The following is a 15,041-nucleotide window of genomic DNA, read 5'->3' as shown; positions in this document are numbered from 1 at the left end:
GGCTACTATTACCAAAATTCTAACCAGCAGTGAGTTAGGGACTGGGGCAGCACTAGGTTGTACCCAGGCGTTAGTTAGGGACACCGATGTGTTTAGTAAGCGGTCAAGTGACCAGGGTTTATTTTTGTATTTCTTTTGTTTCTGTCACATTTGTTTTGTATATAGTTCAAATAAAATCTGCACCTTTTAAAAAACGAATAAAAGAGCACATCTATAATAACATACATTTTAAAAATTTTCAAAAGAGAGCCTATAGGGGGCTACAATTTGTGTTATAGAAGCCCCAAAAAAACATTGTAGGGGACAAAATGGGGTTAGGGAGATAAGTAAAAGGGAATCATGGCGGATCCATGAATTATCTGTTATGGTGCTAAAGGGGTTAAAGAAGCAATTTGATTTAGGCTGTTTTCTGAGTAATTATTAACAACCAGGTTAAATGGTCAGTAGGGGGTTATTTAATATAATAATTGTATACAATTTTTTAAGTACTGTGACATAAAAAAAGGAGGTATAGGGTTGGGACTTTAGATGAGGCATTCGATAGGACTACCACAAGCCTCCATCCCTGTAAATAGATAGAAGGGGGGGAGGTTTTGGGACTTTAAATGAGATGCATTTTTAGCAGTATGCGATTAAATATATATATATGGAATATAAAAAATGTTTCCATAATAGCCAGGCTCAAAATTACCAACCAAAAAAGCACTAAACCAAATTAATCTGTCTAGCTGTATGCATTAAAAACAGAGGTTTGGTTGCATGTATTTGCAAATACCTGTGTGAGCTGCAGGCTGCGTCAAGCCTGGCTATTATGGAAACATTTTTTATATTCCATATATATATTTAATCGCATACTGCTAAAAACGCATCTCATTTAAAGTCCCAAAACCTTCTATCCATTTACAGGGATGGAGGCCTGTGGTAGTCCTATCATATGCCTCAGTCCCAAGGGATGGAGATGCGTTTCAGGAGTAGAATAAAGTGCCTCCACAGATCTACCACCGACAGTTAATTATGCATTGTCATTTTTTTTGACTAGCTGACCCAGGTTGATGTGGTCCGCCTTTAGTTTGGTGGTGATTTATATGGAAGCCTCTCAGTGCAAAAAGTAAACCAAAAAATATTATAGTACCATCATCCTAAACATCAATTTGAATAGAAATAAGGGTTAATGGGACCCCAGAGGCCCAAAAAGACCAAAAGGTAAGTAGGGGCAAGTGTACTATAGCGGTACTAAGTAAGAAAATTTGAGAAAAAGATGTAGTAGAGGTAAAAAATAAGTCAATTTATTGAACATAACATCATGAAAAACAGGAAATACACAAAATGTATAAAATACATCAACAGCAGTATAAAATAGACGTATTATACGACCAGCCGTCCAATCACCGAGTTGGTATATAACCCTATCCAGAGGGTGGCGGTGAAGCAAGGGGGGTCATATAAGTCAAGATCTCTTCTGTACTAGTCAGGAGAATTGTTATGTGTACAAGTTGTCCACTCGCCAGGGGAGCAGGGGCCCCACGTGGAGAGGGGTTCTCACACGGTGGCCAAGTTGGAAGATTGCCCAGGCGCAGAGGAATCCTGTATTGGCTGTATGAAGGTATTAAAAGTAAAGGGCCCTGGGACCTATCTGGTAAGTGGCAGCAATTACAATAAGAGCCGCCCGAGAAGCTGGAGGTGACCGGTTAGGATATACCAGCAGCAAGGGAGTTATTTAGACAAGAAACGCTTAAAGTTTGGTAAAACGCCAAAGCATGTCCCAGGGCCAGGTGTGTATTAGTTTGGTGGTGTTTTGGTTTGGTAGGCATGTTTGGTTCCACTCTTGCATTTCTTTTGTTTTTCCAGTGCTCTTGTTTTCTAGACCAACTATAGGTAGGCGCGGGTTTAGGTGATCACCTGCCCCCTATCTATTGATTAGCACTCCTGTGCTCCTTTTTAGGAGACTTTAAAATTCATAGTTAGGACTGCAGTACACTGAGTGCCTTGACGCGGCCTGCAGCTCACACAGGTATTTGCAAATACATGCAACCAAACCTCTGTTTTTAATGCATACAGCTAGACAGATTAATTTGGTTTAGTGCTTTTTTGGTTGGTAATTTTGAGCCTGGCTATTATGGAAACATTTTTTATATTGCATATATATATATATATATACAGTGAGGAAAATAAGTATTTGAACACCCTGCTATTTTGCAAGTTCTCCCACTTGGAAATCATGGAGGGGTCTGAAATTGTCATCGTAGGTGCATGTCCACTGTGAGAGACATAATCAAAAAAAAAAAATCCAGAAATCACAATTTATGATTTTTTAACTATTTATTTGTATGATACAGCTGCAAATAAGTATTTGAACACCTGTCTATCAGCTAGAATTCTGACCCTCAAAGACCTGTTAGTCTGCCTTTAAAATGTCCACCTCCACTCCATTTATTATCCTAAATTAGATGCACCTGTTTGAGGTCATTAGCTGCATAAAGACACCTGTCCACCCCATACAATCAGTAAGAATCCAACTACTAACATGGCCAAGACCAAAGAGCTGTCCAAAGACACTAGAGACAAAATTGTACACCTCCACAAGGCTGGAAAGGGCTACGGGGAAATTGCCTAGCAGCTTGGTGAAAAAAGGTCCACTGTTGGAGCAATCATTAGAAAATGGAAGAAGCTAAACATGACTGTCAATCTCCCTCGGACTGGGGCTCCATGCAAAATCTCACCTCGTGGGGTCTCAATGATCCTAAGAAAGGTGAGAAATCAGCCCAGGACTACACGGGAGGAGCTGGTCAATGACCTGAAAAGAGCTGGGACCACCGTTTCCAAGGTTACTGTTGGTAATACACTAAGACGTCATGGTTTGAAATCATGCATGGCACGGAAGGTTCCCCTGCTTAAACCAGCACATGTCAAGGCCCGTCTTAAGTTTGCCAATGACCATTTGGATGATCCAGAGGAGTCATGGGAGAAAGTCATGTGGTCAGATGAGACCAAAATAGAACTCATAATTCCACTAACCGTGTTTGGAGGAAGAAGAATGATGAGTACCATCCCAAGAACACCATCCCTACTGTGAAGCATGGGGGTGGTAGCATCATGCTTTGGGGGTGTTTTTCTGCACATGGGACAGGGCGACTGCACTGTATTAAGGAGAGGATGACCGGGGCCATGTATTGCGAGATTTTGGGCAACAACCTCCTTCCCTCAGTTAGAGCTTTGAAGATGGGTCGAGGCTGGGTCTTCCAACATGACAATGACCCGAAGCACACAGCCAGGATAACCAAGGAGTGGCTCTGTAAGAAGCATATCAAGGTTCTGGCGTGGCCTAGCCAGTCTCCAGACCTAAACCTAATAGAGAATCTTTGGAGGGAGCTCAAACTCCGTGTTTCTCAGCGACAGCCCAGAAACCTGACTGATCTAGAGAAGATCTGTGTGGAGGAGTGGGCCAAAATCCCTCCTCCAGTGTGTGCAAACCTGGTGAAAAAATACAAGAAACGTTTGACCTCTGTAATTGCAAACAAAGGCTACTGTACCAAATATTAACATTGATTTTCTCAGGTGTTCAAATACTTATTTGCAGCTGTATCATACAAATAAATAGTTTAAAAAAATCATACATTGTGATTTCTGGATTTTTTTTTTTGATTATGTCTCTCACAGTGGACATGCACCTACGATAACAATTTCAGACCCCTCCATGATTTCCAAGTGGGAGAACTTGCAAAATAGCAGGGTGTTCAAATACTTATTTTCCTCACTGTATATATATATATTTAATCGCATACTGCTAAAAACGCATCTCATTTAAAGTCCCAACCCCCCTCCCTTCTAAGTATTGTGACATAATCATTTTATTTAGTATTATATTTTATGTTTTTTCGCTATAACATATTGGAATGGTTTAGCATTGTATTATGTTAACCTACTGCACAGCAGCAACATCAGGGAAACATCTTTATTAATTACCACATACACAAACAGATTGAAATTGGGTTGATTGACCTCATTAGTCTTGGGTGTGGGTCTGCTCTATGTGAGAAGCAGTCTGTAGTATTTACACATTGCCACAACACGGACAAAAAAATCGAATTGGCAGAGAGGAGATATAGGATAAATGAGAGAGTGTTTTGTCTAACAATAGGAATCCCCCTGATGAGTCATGTGACCCTGTGACGCAACACATAGGGGAGGGCCAGATGTTCTGATGAGACGCTTTGTATTCCCTCTGATCGTCACAAAATTGTTGCAGTGTCGTGGACGCTACACTTTTACATACTGTATAAAGTTGGTGCACTGGAGCAGAAATGTGAGTTTGATATCATCATTGTAATAAATGTTACAGGTTTTAAAAGAAGTAAGCACTATTTGGAGCTCCTTTTCTTTTCATATATATCGAGCGATGGTGGAGAAAAACTGACAGGACGGAAAGGAGGAAAACACGATTTGTTAGTCCAGGGTGACTAAAAAGCTGTTTTTGACCAAACTTAAATGTGAGGTCACTCTTTATAAGGTGAGTGCATACCTAATGTGGGAGCACTGTGGTGAATTAATATAAAGCATGATTAAGGATTTGTAAAGATTCAGCAAGCCACATCTTTATTTTTGAGTTTAATTTAAACTTTCACTTGATTGCACTGAAGCACTGGATGTGTTTATTCAGACTACTACAAGAAGAATTCTAACCAAATTAAAGGGGTTGTAAACCTACATGTTTTTTCACCTTAATGCATCCTATGCATTAAGGTGAAAAAATACCTTGCAGTGTCCGGCCCCCCAGCCTTCCCCCCTTTAACTTACCTGAGCCCCGAATTTCTGTGGGCGCGTCCCCACCGTCTTTCTCTCCACTGACTCCCGGATTTGATTGGATAGATTGATAGCAGCGCAGCCATTGGCTCCCGCTGCTGTCAATCAAATCCAATGATGCAGGTGGCAGGGGGCGGGCCTGAGTCATACACTCTGCGTCTATGGATGCAGTGTATGACTCAGGAGCGTGCCCGCAAAGTAACCCCCTTGGGAGAGAGCTTCCCAGAGGGGGTCATATAATACAGGGAGGAGCCACAAGAGCCACCGTGGGACCCCAGAACAGGTGGATCGGGGCCACTCTGTGCAAAGCGAACTGCACAGTGGAGGTAAGTATGACATGTTTGTTATTTAAAAAAACAAACAAAAACCTTTTAGTGTCACTTTAACTATTATTTGCACATGTTTTATTTGATCTACACAATAAGAGATATGTTATTTGTATAAATATATTATATAGGTTTATGTTTAATAGCACAGCAATACTTTAAGTTATTATGTTTTGCAAATTTATATTGGGAGTGTGTTCCTTGCTGCCTGCTTAATATAGTGAAATAGACATTTTAGTTGCTTGCAAGGTTTTATTTGATTTGTTATGCCAATGAAGCTGTGCAACATGAGGACAGACGACTCCTCTGTGCCTCAGACTTTATAACAGGGATGGATTATAGCAGAACTGGGCTGAAAGGAAGCAGCTTTGCTCCCACCACCCCTTGGATTGACACTGATAGGGATTGCAATAGACACAGAGAACCCACCCCATTTTCACTATCTGTACTAGTATAGCCTGCAAGTGCATCCTACTTTGTAAAGTCAAGGCAGGTACATAGCTTTGACCAATTGCGCTATTTCCTAGTTTATTGTGGTGCGTGAAACTGGTAATTTGTTGCCTTGTAGATGATCCAACTCTGGTTTAGAAGTTTAATTTTGTAATAAAGGAAATAATGTAATTTGCAAACCCTCTGCAATCTCACACACCAATGAGTAGGCTGCTTGCTGATCATTTGGTAATTTCAGTGTGGCAGAACTCGAATTTCATAATAAAGATGAATGGTTACAGTGTTTCTACAAGCTATTAGGTGATTTATTATTCAATACGTTTTCAATGTGTTATTTACTGTTAACTATAAATTCAACATATTCTTTTTGGACACAAAAATGTTGGATACTCAATATTTTTCAAAACAGCATTAAATGCTTTGATTCTAGAAAACTTATATTATAGGGTTATGAAATAAGTTGAACAGAAAGGTTTTGTATATCATGGTTTAGCACTTTTTTTTTACAGATGGTAACCCAGTTGTATACCAACCAATAAAATGTTTAGAGACTCTGCCATGAAAAGATGATAAAAAAAACTGCCATTGGCACAAAATCTAGACACCTACCTACAGTGGCCTCTAAAATTGTTGTGTTACAGCCAAATCCCTGCCAGTTCTAACAGGCAAATCTCCAACATTTTTGAGCTGACAAGTCCCCCACATCCCTTCTGCCCCATCACTATAATGGGTTTCCTTACTGGCCAATAAAAATGTGCAGGAAGCAGGAGGGGCAAGTTTTGGCACTGAGAGATTTGGCTGTGATAATGAGTGTTTGGAAATCTGCTGCAGGTGTGTGCAAGCACCTCCACGTGACTGCAAATTTGTGAAAAAACCTACATTATTATTTCTTACATGTTCCCATTCACATAGCATAACCTAAAGATATTTAAATTGCTGCTTACCTTTTCACTGGATGAATACTCCTACCTAGGCTTTTCCCTTCTAGTAATGTTAAGGAGGGGGCTGGGGAGTTATGTCTACACTAATTAACCCTGTCTGTGCTGTGCTTGCAGATGTTCATATTTAGGGATGAGCTCAGTGTTTATTTGGAACAAAAGTAATGTTTATGGTGTTTGGCGTGGATGAAAATGACAGTTTCTGGCTGTCAATGGTTGCTAAGGAACCAAAAGGTTCTTACACCTGCCACATCTTTACCAATCACTGACGTCACAGAGTCCATTCACTCAAATGGCTGGGAATTCCCAGCCATGTAACCAAATGAGCGGGGATTGCATAAATATGCCCATGGCGAAATCAACCCCTATCTCCGCCCCTTCCCTTATATATCTGATGACAGCTTGGGGAGAAGTCATTTGGCTAGTGGTGCTGTTGAGATCAGTCATATGCACTGGGTCCTCATTTTTTTTTCTTCAGTAAGTCGGAGGGTAGTGGGCAACATGATTAATGAAGGACTTACAACAAGGGATCTTTTTAGGATTTGTTTTTAAATAAAAGGCTTTCCAAACATTTTGGTTTCTTTATTCATTGGGTGATTTTTATTTTGTGAATGAGTAGAAGGATTACTGGCTTTGCTGGTGTATCAGACTACATTTTACACTTAAAAAAAACTGGCCAAAAAGCAGGGGTCGTCTTATACGCCGGGTCAGCTGCTCGGATGCCTACTGGATGTGTGGTAATACTGTATGTAGCTTTGGCTACATACAGTATATATCGCTTAGCCAATCCCGGTGAGCGATGTATTCAAATGAATACAGAACCTGCTTGTATTGGAGTAACAACCTCTGCCAATCCAAGCAGGCTACATACAGTAGCCTGCTCGGATTGGCTTTGAGAGTCAGAGAGGCGTGTGCTGATGATGTTACAGCCTCTGTCAATCCAAGCAGGCTTTGTATTTATTAATAGAATACATCGCTCGCCGTGATTGGCTCCAGCTCCAGCAAGAATGACGAAAAATATGGCTCCAGCTCCAGCAAGAATGAGGAACATGGCTCCAGAAGGAAGAAATATGAAGCGTCGGAAGCCTCATAAGGGGGGGGGGGGGCGTCTTATACGGTGAGTACAGGCAAAAAATCTTAAAAAACTGTAAAATTAGGGGGTCGTCTTATACGCCCGGTCGCCTTATGTGAAGGGGGCTTCCAGATTCTGATAATCCCCTAGTAAGCAGACTCCGTTACAACCATTGACCAGGATTGTGTGGAAGAGGTCCTTTTTTTCATCAATATGGAACCCCCCCCTCCCCCATGTTGGAAGCATGTTGAGGGTATGTGGACTGGCATTTTTTGAAAAGGGGGGGGGTGTCTAGCATTTTTAGGATTTTACTCATTTTTTTTGCATGAAGTACCCTCTTAAAATCTATACCTGTCTCAAAAGGTTTTCTTGCTGTAGGACATGCTAAAGCAAAAATTACATTTACAAAGAAAAAAACAGCACACAGCCCCCCTCCCAAAATATATGGCAGACCTTTGAATGGGTCTGTGTGCTGCTTTTCGCTTTTTTACAAAAAGAAGCTGGCAATGAAATGTATTTTGCCCAAAAACAAGTTTTTTCTTTGTAAATGTCAGTGCTGCTGCAGCACTTTCTGCACATCACATTTGTAACACTTCACAGGCAGGATTAGGGCATTCCCCAGGAATATTATTTAAAGGAATTGAGAATTTATAATGTTTCACTTTAAGCATTAAAAAAATCACTGCTCATGGCAAAATAGTTTTTTTTTGTTCAATGGTACACGTTCCCCAGGGCAGTGTCCACCCCCCATGCTATTTTTTGACACACACTTGTTTATTAAGCCAATTAAATTGGCATTTTTAAATTGACAGTTTGGTTCCAACTGATTTCAATGGGGGTTGGATTTAACATCCAAACCCTTTTGAAGTTCACCAAACCTGATTGAACTGAACTCAGGTCAGTTCAGCTCATTCACATTCATGATCAGTTGTAAATTGGGTTAAAGATATTAAGGCTTGCATGGTGCATTTTATGTTAATGCACGTTTAAACAAATCTGTCCATAAAATATATCCCCTAATTGCACATTACAAGTTAGTCTAAAAAATAACAGCGGTTTCTAGAGTGCTATGTATAAACCTGTTCCAAAAAAACAACTAGAACGTTAAATAAAATGATTTTAATTATTTTTAGGTCCACTGTATGAATGGGAACACATAACAAACATACAGTATAATAGGGATTTTTCAGATTTGACTTCAACGGCTTAAATACATTTTAAGGCTAGAAGAGGAAGAGCATGCTTGGGCTGCTTAGAGGAGTCATTGGACTCTCTGTATTTTAAGTAACATATGGAAATTTCTTCATTCTCTGCAGGCTTTTAAAGAGTATTTAATGCAGTGAAATGACAGCATACAAGGTTTTTTACATTAAATAATGGAGCACATTCTGGCTTAACTGGAAATAGTAATGATTTATTATGGACAGTAAGAAATGGGTGGAGTCTACAGGATATTATTACTGTATGCCTAAGCAGCATTATTTTTACATACAGTGCCGCATGCTTCACCATACTGCAGTGTGCCCATTCTCTGTGGCATAGTTGCACACTTGTATTGTGGGTGCATTTATGTCTCTTGCTTTTCAGTCAAGATAAGCCAATTGTGAAAGTCCAAAGTCCATCTTCAAATAATAGTTTATTAAACATTAAGCTTCTAATGGAATGGCACTGTATTATCTTACATATAACATACTAGAGCTGAAATACTGCGGGACACCGCCTTAGATGTTTAAAGAGATTATTTAGTGCAATGTCTTAGTGGAACATAGATTAGATATGTCTCCTTATTAAATTATCCATGCATTAACCTTCCCATCTCCCTGGTATTTGTATTCCTGAGCTTTTATCTAATTTGAAGATAACCACTGCAAGTTTTGACTGAAACAAATATCAATACATGTACGGTAATTTGATTGCGACTTACCTACAATGAGGCTGAGGGCATAGCCAATTGGTGCTTGAGCCCAAGCCAGACCATAGCCTGTCACATACACGGCTTCTGCTGTTCCATTGATATAGCCTCCACCAACCCATGTTGCTAATGAAAGAGATTAGATATAACAATTTGAATCAAATATCATTAAACACAATTATGAACTCATCTGAAATGTAATAGCATAGTTAGTAACAGACAATTACAATTTTTTTTTTTTAAAGGAAATCTTTTCTTATTTGAATGTTTAGGAATAATATTTTTGCAACATGATAAACACATAGCTGATCATTGAATATAGTCATACATTTCTAAAAAGAGCAATACTTTAACATCACTAACTTAAAAGCAACAGGTATGTAATATATTTTAATAGATTACTTGCACTGTAACTATGTAACTAGCGATTAAAACTTAAGCCAGACCTAACACTGGCACAACAAACACGGTCACAGTTAGCTTATTTTTACTTATGTCACTGTTGTCACCTAAGCAAATATTCTGAGAATATTAAATAAATTTACTAACGATAATTAACAAAAGATATTTTGGCTGTAAAGGCGAACATACACACACAGTACCACATACTAACACAGCAAAACACACAAAGATTCACATCATTCCTTGGAGACACACATAAGCACAGCAACAAACAAGTTCAGTGATACACTAAAAACACAAATAGAGAAATATACTGAAACTGTAGCCCTCAGAATCTGGTGCAGCTGTGCATGGTAGCTAATCAGCTTCTAACTTCAGATTGTTTAACCACTTAGGCTGCATACACACGGTCGGTCAAAATCGATGGAAACAGACTGAAGGACTGTTTCATCGGTCCAAACCGATGGTGTGTGGGTCCCATCGGTCAGTTATCCTTCGGTCCAAAATTTTAAAACTTGCTTTACAATTGAACCGATGGACGCCTAACCGATAGGTCAAAACCGACGGTTAGTATGCAAAAGCATCGGTTAAAAACCCACGCATGCTCAGAATCAAGTCGACACATGCTTGGAAGCATTGAACTTCATTTTTCTCTGCACGTCGTTGTGTTTTACGTCACTGCATTGGACTCGATCGTTTTTTTAACTGATGGTGTGTAGGCACATCAGACAGCTTCATCGGTTAACCGATGAGAACCCTTCTTCGGACCGTTCTCATCGGATGGACTGATCGTGTGTACAGGGCTTAAGAGACCCGCCTCCGCAGTTGTACTGGGGCAGGTTGGCTCTCCTGCGCAAAACGCTGTCATTGCACGTCAGCTCATGCAGACGCAGTGGCACACTCTCACGCCGGCACACTCTCGCGCCTGCTGCACGCTGCGGGAGCATGCCCGCAGGTTGGGCGGACTCGAGTTTTCGCTGGCGACCCACATTCGCCTAGTACAGAGGCAGAATTGGGATCTGCCTTTGTAAACAAGGCAGATCCCCATTCTGACAGGAGACATGACAGGGATCTTCTTTTCCCAGTGATCGGGAACAGTGCTCTCTATCATGTCCCAGGCAGCCCATCCCCCCTACAGTTAGAACACATCTAGGGAACACAGTTAACCCCTTGATCGACCCCTAGTGTTAACCTCTTCCCTGCCAGTGTAATTTTTACATTGAACACTGCATTTTAATAGTACTGATCAATTAAATCATGTCACTGGTCCCCAAAAAGTGTAATTTGGGGTCAGATTTGTCCGCCGCAATGTCGCAGTCCCGCTAAAAATCACAGATCGCCGCCATTGCCAGTAAAAACAATAAAAAAAATTAAAGTCCCTAAATCTATCCCATAGTTTACGTAGACGTGATAACTTTTGCGCAACCCAATCAATGTAAGCCTATCGCGATTTTTTTTAAACCAAAAATATGAAGAAGAATATATCGGCCTAAACCGATGAATAAATTAGTATTTTTATATATATTTTTTTATATGTATTATAGCAAAAAGTAAGAAAAATATATATTGTTTGTTTGTTTATAGCGCAAACAATAAAAACTGCAGAGATGATAAAATACCATCAAAAGAAAGCTCTATTTGTGGGGAAAAAAAGAACGCAAATTTAGTTTAGGTACAATGTCGCATGACCGCGCAATTGTCAGTTAAAGCAACGCAGTGCCGTATTACAAAAAATGGCCTGGTCATTAAGGGGCAAATCTTTCCGGTCCTTAAGTGGTAAATTAAGCTTTGACAATAAATCCTGGGAGCCCATGGAGCTGATTGGTTTCTATGCAGAGCTGCACCAGATTTTTCTTAGCAAATGCCTCCAAAGGCACACACAAAGATTTAAAGTGCAACACACTGGGGGTTATTTACGAAAGGCAAATAGACTTTGCACTACAAGTGTATTTTTTTCCGTTTTATATCGTCTGTTTGGTATATTAAAATATGTCTTTACTCGGTAGTCATCTTATCCTTATGATGCATACTCCACTTTAGGAAGCCATTTATTTAGTTTTTACACTAGTACAGCACTCCAGTGTTCAGCAAACCAATCAATTAAGAAAGTATTTATATATTTTTTATATGTCTTTAATTGATGTCTCCATTGAGCAAAAAAATTAAAAAGGCTCTTTCGTAAATTGTGTCTTTAATATTAATATTCAGACATAAAAATTTGTATTTCTAAGTGCCATATTTAGTAAATGCCTCACCTGACAGTAAGTAATGTACAGAGCATGTAACAAGTTTAAGCCAAGGAATGTTTTCTTACCAGTCATAGTAAAAGCACCAACTAGCAATCCAATGTCTCTGCCACCCACAAAAATTCCTTCTCTAGGATCTCCATCCCCACGAGAGTTCTTAGTTCTCCAGGCAGCCCAGATACCAACAAATAGAATAGCCAAATAAAACAAGATTATAGCAATTAGCCCCTCCACGTGGAAAGCCATCTTCTTCCAGAGCCTTGTCTGGCTATTTCATTAATAACTGTGAGAAGGTGCAGTACATTTGTCCTCCATACATTTAGAACTGCGAACAAAAAAAGCACAGATATCATCCACTTAAAAGAAATTTGTTCCTTTCTTTGCTTTTCTGAAATGTCACTGATGAATATCAACAAGTCAGTCACCTGTAGCCGCAGACCTGTAGACAAATGCCCTACTTGACAGATATGCTTTTTCTCTATCATTCATTCACAAGCAAAAGAAATCCTATCCCCTTTAATAGTGTGTATCAGCAGGGACTAATATTTTAACTGTGGTTTGCATATTACTTCATTCAAATGAATAGGACAAGCTGTTTTATACATTTTAAATTCCATAGAAATACATACGTGTAACTAAACGATTATTCTATTTCCACTCATTCCTCATTTATCTCTGTCTATTCCTTTTGAAGAAGGATTTTGTTTTATCAAAGACTAGAATTTACAATGATCATTTTGTATGATCGATTTCTAATGTAATAAGGATAATTCAAAATCTAGACATATATAACATTTTAAGAGCATCGTTATTCACATCCTGGAATAGCTAACTATTTTGCTTTTGTATTTAGATTGTTGCATATGCCCCTATAAAAGTTTAACCTATCATCTTAATTTAAATATGACAGAAATGAAGAGAAAAACAGTAGATAATGCATTAATAGAGTACTTACATCACACATAGGCTTTCTCATACAGTTGGTTAAAGGGCTCTTGAAAGCAGCATCATCCACCTGCAGCCTTAGAGTCACAAGGCTGTTCTATTTGCCTGCTCTCCCTCTCATTGTACACACCCTGCTTCACAGGCAAGCGCACAATCCCCCTGCTGCTTCTCTGCTCCACAATCCACTTCTCAGTGAAGTAAAACAAGAAATCCACCCCCTATGAGCTGCAGACAGCTTCACTCTGTCAACTCATGCTGTCAAGGGCCCAGAGCAAAAATGCAATCCTTTCTGTTTTTATCTTTCAAAAATGCAAAAGCGAACATGCACAAATGCAGCATGAAATGATTTTAAAATCTTATGGGAATGCTTAAAGTCAGCATCGTTGTTATGCTGATTGGGTTTTGGCATTGGAACTGTCCTGGGTGCTGTTCTCTTAAGTGGAAGTCACTTAATCAAAGCATCTAGTTAATTAAGGGGAAGGGAGCTAGAATAATGATATTCTATCAGTTTCATAGCAGAAACAGGCATAGTCATATGACCTAGGGTATCCCATGCTTTACAAGATTATATAGATACCTCTAGTTGGTTACCGCTTACTACCAAAATGTTGAATAAACAAGTTACGCCCATTATTTAAGAATTGTCCAAGTTTGCTTTCTTACCTGCGGAGCTTTAACATACAACTGTTCCTCCAGCAAAATGATTCTTGGTCTTGGGTATCTTCTTGACCTTCCTCAAAGTCCTTAGCTCACCTTTTGGTGATTATTAGAGAGCACTTAGATAAAGATTACATCTGTGTTTTTGCTTACTGGACATGCTACTGATAACTGGAACACGCTTGCAAGGGTCTTGGCTTTATTAAAATACATTTCTTTTAAAGCTGGACCTTAGTTCGTCAGAGCGTTCATAGTGGACGTCAGAAGGTGCTATATGGAATTGCAGTGGAATAAATTAATGGTTATGGGGGAAGGGGTGCATATAGGACAGGGGCAGTGAAAATAAAAAAAAATAGATGCAAATAGAGAGGAACATCGTCATAAGCTTAAAATAACTCTGGCACACCTCAGGAAATGTACGTCCACTCCTCCATGACTTTTAATGAATCTACTTTAGATGACGCACTGCAGAATCTCCCCACCTCTTGAGTCATTTAACTGATTGATAAGCGGAGGGTCTTCTCTGAATGGTTCTTCTGTGGATGCACTTTTGAGACTCAGCTGCTTTATACAAGTGACTGATTTATTGCATGCTGTAATAAAATGAACTAGAGGAATAGATCAACACATCTTGTAGCCAGAATTGCCATGTACGAACTGGGAGATGTCATTTATTAACTTTGCAATGGAAAAGTGTTAACAAGCCTTAGAAAATTGTTCTATATGGAGTCAAATATTTTTTTACTTTCAGTTCAACCAGGACATGTTTAATGCATTAATTTGTCTATGAGTAAATGAAAAATGGGACATTAGTGGTTTGATGGTACATGCCAGCCCTTGATAGAAAATTAGCTTAAGGCATGACTAAACTTATACAATCGAGTGAAATGTCAGTTGTACATACATTTCATCAAGCTATAAACTAGACATGTGCGTTCCCGTTCGTAACAAATGGATTTTTTTACGTACTTGTTAGTTTTCGTACATTCGTATCAATTCGAACATCCGAAAAGCTGAAAGAACCAAAATACGAAAATTACGGAATTACGAATAAGCAAAATAACGAACAATGATTGGACAATCTTACTGAAATACAAAACACCGAAAAAGCAAAAGAACAAAAATGACATCTATAACAAACGATTTGCATTCCGTATTTTAAATCCTTTGTCTGTTCGTATTTTCATTCGTATGTTCGTATTTTAATTTGTGTGTTTTGTAAATCCGTTTTTTTGTCTGTTCGTAAATTTGTGTACTTGTATCGTTCTTTCGAATGGGCACTGGGCAGTGTAG

The 15,041-nt window shown here is 39.2% G+C and overlaps 1 protein-coding gene across 2 annotated transcripts in view; it reads right to left on the bottom strand.

The window, feature by feature from the left end:
• SLC5A7 (solute carrier family 5 member 7) overlaps nt 1-14,165 on the bottom strand; it is a 52,817-nt gene extending 38,652 nt beyond the window's left edge. Inside the window, exons 1-3 of one of the 2 annotated variants that reach the window (XM_040336460.1) lie at nt 13,755-14,165; nt 12,215-12,471; nt 9,511-9,624 (exon numbers count right to left, since the gene is read on the bottom strand). In XM_040336460.1, the coding sequence (XP_040192394.1) occupies nt 9,511-9,624; nt 12,215-12,392 (292 nt within the window). In that variant the 5' untranslated portion in view covers nt 12,393-12,471; nt 13,755-14,165. Of the gene's footprint in view, nt 1-9,510; nt 9,625-12,214; nt 12,472-13,101; nt 13,353-13,754 lie in introns of those variants that run through there. The other variant, XM_040336459.1, reaches the window with a different exon arrangement.
• Nucleotides 14,166-15,041: the final 876 nt, after the last annotated feature.

This window comes from Rana temporaria, chromosome 2 (genome assembly GCF_905171775.1).
Source record: "Rana temporaria chromosome 2, aRanTem1.1, whole genome shotgun sequence".
In the NCBI taxonomy this organism is placed as follows: Eukaryota; Metazoa; Chordata; class Amphibia; order Anura; family Ranidae; genus Rana; species Rana temporaria.
The sequence above is the reverse complement of the archived record's forward strand: the minus strand, read 5'-3'. Positions and strand labels throughout refer to the sequence as shown.